The sequence below is a fragment of the Talpa europaea genome (assembly GCF_964194135.1).
Source record: "Talpa europaea genome assembly, chromosome: 6".
Classification (NCBI taxonomy): Eukaryota; Metazoa; Chordata; class Mammalia; order Eulipotyphla; family Talpidae; genus Talpa; species Talpa europaea.
Genome location: NC_140072.1, coordinates 38,182,427 through 38,191,927, shown reverse-complemented (window position 1 = coordinate 38,191,927; position 9,501 = coordinate 38,182,427). Strand labels below are relative to the sequence as shown.

Here is a 9,501-nt window from a genome sequence, read left to right as displayed (position 1 = left end):
CGGGGCCGGGCGGGCGAAGCCGGCGGTGGCTGCGCGCGTGCGTGGAAGAGCGCGGAGGGGCGGGGGCGCGGCGGTCGGCCGGGCGTGAGCGATCGGAGTCGAGATGCAGGTAAGCGGGGCCGGGGGCGCCAGGCCTAGCGGTAGCGACCGACCGAGTGCCCCTTCGGGTCCGCGCGGCGGCAGTGTCCGCCCGGCCTGCGGGAGCGCCGGGCGCCGCGGGCTCTGGGAAAGCCTCGCGAGCCGGAGCCGGCGCAGGCGCACGGTGGGAGGGCGGCTCTGGCCCCGGGACCCGCGCGGGGGCCCCCCCGCGCCTGTGTGCCCCACCCCTCGAATGTCTGTCTGCCTGCCTTTTGGGGCTACCAGCCCTTGAGAACCCCCCGCTTTCCCCCAGGGGGATTGTGAAGGACTCACTGGATTCCACCTGACAAAATTACTACGGATTAACTTTTTTTTAAAAAAAAGATTTATTTATGCACACAAGAGCTGGGGTACAGGCCAGAGATGCGGGGGTGAGAGGATCCACCAGAGACAGAGTGGGGAACAGAACAGGCAGACTGACTGAAATACACTGCTGAGGGGAGCAGCGGACAAGACAGGAGAGGTCTGCTGCGCCATGTGGGTAGCCCCCTGGCTGGCCGGGGATCGAACTCGTGCTGCAAAGGCTGCAGATTGCTTCATAGTGCGGTGCCCAACCCCTTGCGCCACCAGGGAGGCCCTACTACGTATTAACTTATAATAAGCACCTGAGTAGGTGTCTTATGAGTTATTGATCCATTCTGTGGAAGCTAAGGCTTGGAGAAGTGCAGGGTCCCGCAACATAAGAACAATGGGGAGACCGTGTTTCCTCACCTTATAGAAGGTGAGTGAGAGGTTAGTTACACTCTAATGCCGGTCAGGTTGAGGTCTCTCCGGCTCTGACTCAAGGCTTCCAGTACTCTCCGTAAGATGAGGCTCCTCTTTGCTTATTCCTTTCTTGGATAAAGCCAAATCTAGCTTCGTCCATTTCTTGTACCTGGAACTTGCTAATGAAATTGGGCCTCCCGGGTGGCGCAGCAGTTGAGCGCTGGGTTGCGAAGCTGCCCGCAGCCTCTGCAGTGCTGGTTCGATCCCCGGCTGCTCCCCGGCCTCTGGAGGAGGGTCCCGCATGGCGCGCAGACCTCTCCTGCCGCCCGCTGCTCCCCTCAGCAGTGTCTTAGGTCCTTCTGCCTGCTCTGCTCCCCGCTCTGGCTCTGGTGAATTCTCTCACCCTCCCGCGCTTCTGACTGTACCCAGTGCTTGTATAAATAAATAAATAAATAAATAAATAAATCCTTTAAAAAAAAAAAAAGAAATTAGACGAAAGGTGAGAGGAAATGAATGGAAATGGGCACTTTTATGAGCAGAAATCTTTGACCACTGCTTTTTGTTACTGTCCAAGTGTTACAGGGCAGCCCCGATATAAAACAGGTTGCCTGACTGTGGGTCCTCACCCGCGCTTAAAAAGAACTTAATACCCTACTGCAGGCACACACGAAAGCTTAATAAAAGGTTTATTTACAAGGGAAGGGGAAATGAGGAAAAGTACAACTCAGGGAGAAAAGAGGGAAATAAAGTCTTAAATGCGTCCTACCCTTTCTGCTGCCCTGGAATCCCAGTGGCACTCTGAGAGCTGGCTGCAAGCCACAAGCAGTGAAGCCAAGAGGGGAAGAGAGAGAGACCCCAAGGCCGGCATCTGGTTTTTATACCAAACCTGGCTGCTTAACTCCACCCCCAGGTCCCAGCCACCTTCCCTTTGGTGGTGATGGGATTTGTCTTTCCCAATGTCTTGATGGCTTTGGTCTGGAGTGGGGGTGGAGTCCACAAAGCCTGCATGGAATTAGCTCAGGACATCCTTTCCCCCTACATAAGGATCCTGCTCCAAGAGTTATTTTACTGCCTTCCAGACATTGCTATAGTCAGGAATTCTGATTAAATCCTCTGACTCAGTGGCAGATTAGAAATGTTGCTAGTATAGGTCTGGTTGGGGTGGAAAGCACCGGGAGCTGGAAAAGACTATCATTACATATACGGTATGTCTACCACAAACCATATACTCTTATGTGGTGAAGAGGAGGCTGTCCTCTGCATTCTCTTTCTTTCAATTCCCTCATTAAAAATGTCAACCTTTTTGGGTGTCAACTCTGACAACCTGGTGGAAATGAGTCTGTTCGTTTTGTTTTGTTTCGTTTTTTTGTAACTTGCTATAATATATCAGCAAGACCATGACACAGCTGGGGCCGCCCTTTCCTAGTGTGCCTTGATTTCTATTCCAAAGAGGTCTGAGCTCCATTACCGTGAGGGTGAACTAGCTACATATGGGTAAAAGACTTAGGAGAATGCTCACTACCTAGCATACTCAGTAAATGAGCTATTCCACAGGGTGTCAGTTCTTCCTCTCAGGTTGGCCATTAGAGAATTTGGGTAGCTCATCATCAGGTTCTGTACCCTCTCTGATTCTACTGCAGTCATTCAGCTGTGAGATTGTATCTCCTCCTGGCCTTCAATCCTTAGCATATGCTGTCTCTTTGTCTAAAAGTTATTTCCTAAGTTCTTACTCCATGTGACTGGTTACTTCCCACCCTCCAGGAATGAATAAATGCCACCTCTTCTGGCAATAATCCCACTGCCTACCTGTAACTATATAGGTGCCTCTTCTCACCAACTCTCTCCCTCTGCAGGGCAGCAGCCTTCTGCCTGCCCATGACCAGTCAAGGCTGCCCCCCTTGCAACCATGCAGGCCTCTCTTAGCAAACCTGTACCTTCTGAGGCAGCTCTTCCTGCCCGCTTATGTCTATGCAAGTGTCTTTACTCTTCTGTCCCTTGCCCTAATAAACCTGCCCTTTAAATATTAAATAAATAAATGCCACCTCTTCTGAGAGAACATCCCTGCTCACCCTGTAGAATGCAGACCGCTATAACACTCTAGGTCTGTCATCTGTTGGTCACTGCACTTGCTGCGGTTTGTAATACACTGTGTATGTTTGTGTGTTTACTGGCTCATTGCCTGTCTCTTCCTCTTGACAGTAATGTGGATGCCCCTTCCATTTGCCATGCTTGCCTACCATCTAATATGAAAGTTTAAAATAGGTACTTAATAAATATCTGTTAATTGAATTACTCCAAATTAATAAAACTATTAAACCGAAACCAGGTCATAGCCTGTTGTCAGCATCGATGCTGATCTGTGCAACCTGTATTCTGTTATATTCTATTATATTCTATTATGTTCTGATTTTTACCTTAAAACTAGCTCCCCAGGGGGCCTCTCTGGTGCACAAGGGGTTAAGTCTAAGCCTATCAAGCTAGCTACCGGCAGCCACTGCAGCACTAGTTCAATTCCCGGCCAGGGAGCTAACCCACATGGCTCAGCCGACCTCTCCTGTGTTGCCCGCTGCTCCCCTTAGCAGTGTATTTCAGTAAATCCACCTGTTCTGCTCCACATTCTGTCTCTGATGAATCCTCTCACCTCCCCCCCACTCCCACACACACACACCTCTGGCCTACACCCCAGCTCTTGTATGCATAAATAAAATAAATCTTAAAAAAAAAACTAGCTCCTCATAAGGGGATTGCAGGAACAGAGGCTGTGATCATTTGACACTTTATTAGAAATGGGCCACAGCATAATTTGACTTGCATTCCTCTCTTCCCATCACCTTTTCTGTTTGGCCTCTTACCCTTATGGTTCGTCTTTTCTAGGACCCCAATGCAGACACTGAGTGGAATGACATCTTACGCAAAAAGGGCATCCTGCCCTCAAAGGATAATTTGAAAGAATTGGAAAAGGAGGCAGAAGAGGAGGAACAGCGAGTCCTTCAGCAATCAGTTGGTGAGCTTGCATGTATTCTTCATTCTGTGTATATAGTATAAAAAACACCTTCAAGCCTATATCTACTGCAATAGAAAGACACTCTGAGCAAGGGTCGATAACCGAGGATTGGAGTGTTGGAGTGGTCCTGTCTGAGGGACTGCAAGCAAGTCAGGATATCTCTGCCTTCAACTTACATAGAAGTAGGGGCATTTCAGAGGGTTCCTTCATTTCCACAATTTTTTGTCTTTGTCAGAGGAGCACGTGATAATCCTGAAGAAATCTGAGTCTTGACTTTCTGGTCTGTGATTCACTTTGGATAATGTCATGGAAATTTGTTCAGCATTTTTAGTATTTTATTCTCCTGAGCTTATACTTTATTATTTTTGGGTTTGATGGAGAATATTTAAATGGCTTAATATGGGGTAGCATAAGATGTTTGAATTTGTGGGGCCCGAGAAAGGTTTTCATAAAAGTATATGTACCACCTCAAGTAAAATCCCTGGATGATCTGTAAGAAAACCAGTGGCTTCTGAATCAGAATCTTGGGCAGAAAGCTGCATTTTTTTTTCTTACACATTAAAGGGACAAGTTTATTAGGAAAAAGAGAAAAAAAAAGAAAGGCATCTCCATGGTCATAGGTGGGCAGGAGAGCTGCCCAGAAATCTGCATTTTAAACACGTCTCAAAAGATTTGATCCATGCCAAAGTTTTGAATCATTAATTACAGGGTCTAGTACTTTTGTTCCCTGTTTACATGTTAGAGCTAATTTATAGGAGGCTTTATTGCAAAGCATTTTCCCAGCAAATGTTTATTCAATGATTAATGTGTGTGAAGTACAGTTCTAAGAAGTGGGATTTAGCTGTTCATTGGCCAGACAAAAATCCCTGTCTTCACGTAACTTGAATTCTACTGGGAAAGAGAAAGAATAAGCAATACAAAAGTGAAATATAGGAATATAAGGCAGGAAAGGTCTTCAAAAAGCTTAGAGGCTGGTGAGTATTAATTCTAGATAGGGCCAGAGAGCCTCACTATGATGACATTTGAATTGACCTGAGGAAGATAAACTGAGCTACTTTATCAAGTGAAAAGCACTTTGGAGAATCTGATCCTGTATCCCTGGGGGAAGGTAGTAGAAAGTTCACGGGCGACTAAGAGCCAAACCATTTAAGACCTTGTATTGATAGCTAGCTTTTTTGCCTAATGAGGTGGAGGTCATTGGAGGTTTAAGCACAGGAGTGACATGTCCTGTCAATGGCACCATTCAGTTGTTGCCTTACTGAGCAAGGACTGTGGGGGACAAGGCAGGAAGCAGAGAGACCACTCTGGAAGCTTGAGTAATTCAGGCACAAGATACCGTTGGTTCTGACCAGCATGGTGGTAGTGGAGGAGGTGGTGGCCAGATCTGCCTGTGACTCATGAGAAAAGACTAAGAAGTAGAATGATAATTGCCTTCCCACAGGGGAAGGCTGTGCTAGGGGAGCCTAGCTCTAGGAGAGCCAACTGCTCTCCTTCGTCTCCTGAGAACTGTGGTGTGGATGTGCTTGCAGATCAGACAAGGGATTTCGGGCATCTACAGCTGTTGTTTTATAAACTTGAGAAACTTTGATTCATTTCCTTATTTCTGTGTGGCAATAAGATATTTTGCAGATATCAACACTTTTATCTTTTAAAAACGCTATTTACTAGCATAATATTAATACTTTAAAAACTTTTTTTAATGGAAGCTGGGAGTCTTCTGCTCCTGCTTTGTACAGAAAGGAAAATAGCAAAATGCCCGTTTGTTCATCTTGGAAACTTTTTGTCTTTTGCCAATTTAACTTAATTCAGTGAAAACATACGAAGATATGACTTTGGAAGAACTAGAGGAAAATGAAGATGAATTTAATGAGGAGGATGAGCGTGCTATTGAAATGTACAGGTTAGTGCAACCAAGAGGAGCTGTTGGTTTTATGTGTGTCCTTTGAAAAGTTAATTTTCCAATTAAGGTAACATTTGAAAGGACTATAATGAAATAATTATATAGCATGAACCAGACTTAGACTTTTGCCTTGAAGCAAATAAATGTGCACCTTTACAAAAGTTGCTTTTTGAAAGTGTGTGTGTGTGTGTGTGTGTGTAATACAACTCTCTCTTTCTGTTGTATAGGCAGCAGAGATTGGCTGAGTGGAAAGCAACTAAACTGAAGAATAAATTTGGAGAAGTTCTAGAAATCTCAGGAAAGGATTATGTTCAAGAAGTTACTAAAGCTGGTCAGGGCTTGTGGGTAATCTTGCACCTTTACAAACAAGGGTGAGTTGATTTTATGTACTCTTTAAAATGTTATTTTGATTATATGTCTTGAACATCAGTGGCTTAATCCACATTGGAGGGCTTTATTTTTAACTAGTGTTTTACGTGTTTTTGTTACTTATCTGCCCAAACCTTAGTGTCTGATTTTTGTCTTAAGACTTTTAAAGTAGTATTTGTGACAAATGCAAATAATTTTATTAAAATGTAGGGCCTCCCCGGTGGCGCAGCGGTTGAGCGCTGGGTTGCGAAACTGCGCGCGGCCTCTGCGACGCCGGTTCAATCCCCGGCTGCTCCCCGGCCACCGGAGGAGGGTCCCACATGGCGCGCAGACCTCTCCTGCCGCCCGCTGCTCCCCTCAGCAGTGTACTTCGGTCCTTCTGCCTGCTCTGCTCCCCGCTCTGGCTCTGGTGAATTCTCTCACCCTCCCTCCCGCGCTTCTGACTGTACCCAGTGCATGTATAAACAAAACAAACAAACAAACCAGCAAACAAATAAATAAAGCATGCCTCTATTAAAAAAAAAAAAAAAAAAAAAAACCTTAAAAAAAAAAATAAATAAAATAAAATGTAGTAGTGAAGAGTTTGCCTTTACTGAAAAGGAAATCCTAAGTTACTTATACTTTTTGAGGAACTTTGGCTTTTCAAAATTCCATGTCATCACTTGTGGACAGTGAGGATGACCTTAATGATAATTGTCTGTGTCAGGTCAAGCACTGGTCTACCCTATTTCTTGCCTCCAGTCTTGTGCTTAGCCTGGGAAGTCCAGTGCTGGTGTAGGAGTTTCCTTAAAGCAGGAAATGCTTTCTGACCTGTTACTCACATTGTAAATATTGAATGTTCTCTCAGTCTTACAGAAGGACATAATGATTACCTTTTACATTGAAGTTGTTTTTCTGGCAGATTGTTGGGTTAAATAAAATTGAACTTTGCATTTTGAGCGTTTTTTTAAACTTTTATTTTCTATTTTTTTGAGTAGATGAACTGGGGTGTAGGCCAGAGGTGCAGAGGGTGAGGGAAATCACCAGAGACAGAGTGGGGAGCAGAACAGGTGGATCTACTGATACACTGCTAAGGGGAGCAGTGGACGAGACTGAAGAGGTCTGCTATGCCATATGTGGGTCAGCTCCCTGGCAGGGCATTGAACTCAGACCCTAGTGGTGATAACACCGAGATTTACTTGCTAGAGCACCAGGGAGGCCCATGGATTTTGAGTTCTTAACTCATCCTGAACATATTAGAAAGTTTGTGAAAAATATCAAATTCATCTTGACTGGAGTAGCAGAATCACTTGTGAAGTCTTATTAATGAGATTTCACATAGGGCAGAAGGGTAGTTTATCTTTGTCCTTTATAAATACATAATTGTAATTGCTTCTATTTCTTGTCTCTTCTCACAATTGTCTATTTTACAGGATTCCCCTCTGTGCTCTGATAAATCAACACTTCAATGAACTTGCCAGGAAATTTCCTAATGTCAAATTTATCAAAGCCATTTCAACAACATGCATACCCAATTACCCTGATCGGAATCTGCCCACGATATTTGTTTACCTTGAAGGTGAAATTAAGGCTCAGTTTATTGGACCTCTAGTGTTTGGTGGCATGAGCCTGACAAGAGATGGTAAGTCCTCTTCGAGGTGGTCTAGACTTGAGAAGTGGCAAGGGGATATTTCTGTTACAGTGCATGTTGATGATTTTTTTAATTTCCCTTTGCTTCTATGTCAGTGGTTGTTAAAAAAGAAGAAAGACAGTTACAAATGGGTGCTAATCATTCTCAGTAAAAGAGGGTACAATTAACTGTAAAATATACATATTTAGTATCGATCGCTGATATGCTTTGTCTCTACAATTGAATTTGTTTTTTAAAGTTATACCTCAAGATCACATCATTTATTTTTTTATGTAACTCACATGAACATTAATGACAGATGCTTTGTGTGTGTGTGTGTGTGCGTGCGTGTGTATACAGCACTTTTAAATTAATAGGACTGAAGTAAAATTAGTTATCAGAGCAGAGCATCACTGCATTGATCTACTTTTAAACCAGATTATTTGTTGTAGACTCTCTCAGGGTGTCCCTTACTTCTGCCTGGGATCATTTCTGCAGTGGAAGAATGTATCCCTTGAATTTGCATCACAAGGTATCATACCTTGTGGCATTTCAGTGATTATAAAACAGTGAAATATAGGAATGAAGCTTTTAATCACTGATTATTTTCTTTCTAGTATTTCTTCTCTCTTTTTTTTAATTTTGTGGAACAAATTTATCAGTTCCAGAATGTCACACATTTTTCCTTTAACTTTACTACACTGAGGTGCTGAACATGAGAATTCGGAATTCTCTTTTATTAGCTAAATTATAGTCAATGATTAAGTTGCCTGCAGGCCTTCAAAGACTCTATCCATTAAATGTTTCCTGCTAATTTCATTCCTGGGATTGTCCAAGCTATTATCATAGTCATAAGACGATATGTTTAGTCTTTGTTTTTTATTTTGGTCACTATATAGGTTTGGATTTCTGTAGTATCTCATTTGGTCTCACCTTCTGGAACAGTGTTTGAAAATATTTTTGTTTTCCTTCTTAAATGTCTGATTACCCCTCCTCCTTCTAGGTACCTTATAATTATGGCACTAAAATTATAAATTGTCATTAAATATTGTTTCTACTTAGAAAAAAACTGAACGGGCTTGAGAGTGAGGGGAATCTATGTAGCTTGTCTTAGGTGACTTACTTTTTCTTTATCACGTAGAGTTGGAATGGAAATTGTCTGAGTCTGGAGCAATCAAGACAGACCTGGAGGAAAACCCTAAAAGACCAATCGAAGACAAGTTGCTGTCCTCGGTGCGGGGCTCAGTGCCCATGAGGAGTGGCAGTGACTCTGAGGACGATTAAGGCTGCAGCTAGGGTAAAGTGTCCAACCTTCTTGATGTGACGGGTCATCTGGATTTTTTAAAAAAAGGAAAATATAGGTTCAAATCCTTCGGTGTTAGCCTTTTTAGTTAAGACTTGAATCGCAGACCTCAGAAGTAATCATTGCCTGGAATCCTATCAAATTTCTTGGAACTCTTTTAAAATTAAGAACATTTCCTTAAAAAAAAAAAAAGGAAACAGCTATTGTTTTGGCAAATTTCTGTTTTCCTCATTTATATTTTAAGTAAACCATAAAACTATTTACTATTTGTTGACCTATGACAATGTAAAGGAATATGTAGTTTTTTTATAATATGAATAAATTATACAGTAGAAAAACTTGCAAACTAAACTTTACAGTAATGTTACTGTTCATTTTTATTCTTTTATAAAGATTGCAACATTAATATTGACTCAAATAATGGAATGATCTATCGGAAAAAATCTTGGTATTTATCCTATTTTTAAAAATTA

General features: G+C 42.9%; 1 protein-coding gene across 1 annotated transcript; it reads left to right on the top strand.

Moving 5' to 3' along the window:
• Nucleotides 1–103: 103 nt before the first annotated feature.
• Nucleotides 104–9,009, top strand: PDCL3 (phosducin like 3; the record flags this gene model as incomplete). The annotated part of the gene is made up of 6 exons (XM_084234795.1): nucleotides 104–262; nucleotides 3,718–3,847; nucleotides 5,657–5,751; nucleotides 5,979–6,118; nucleotides 7,529–7,737; nucleotides 8,867–9,009. The coding sequence occupies 6 exons, from the start codon at nucleotides 104–106 to the stop codon at nucleotides 9,007–9,009; spliced, it is 876 nt and encodes a 291-aa protein (XP_084090921.1).
• Nucleotides 9,010–9,501: the final 492 nt, after the last annotated feature.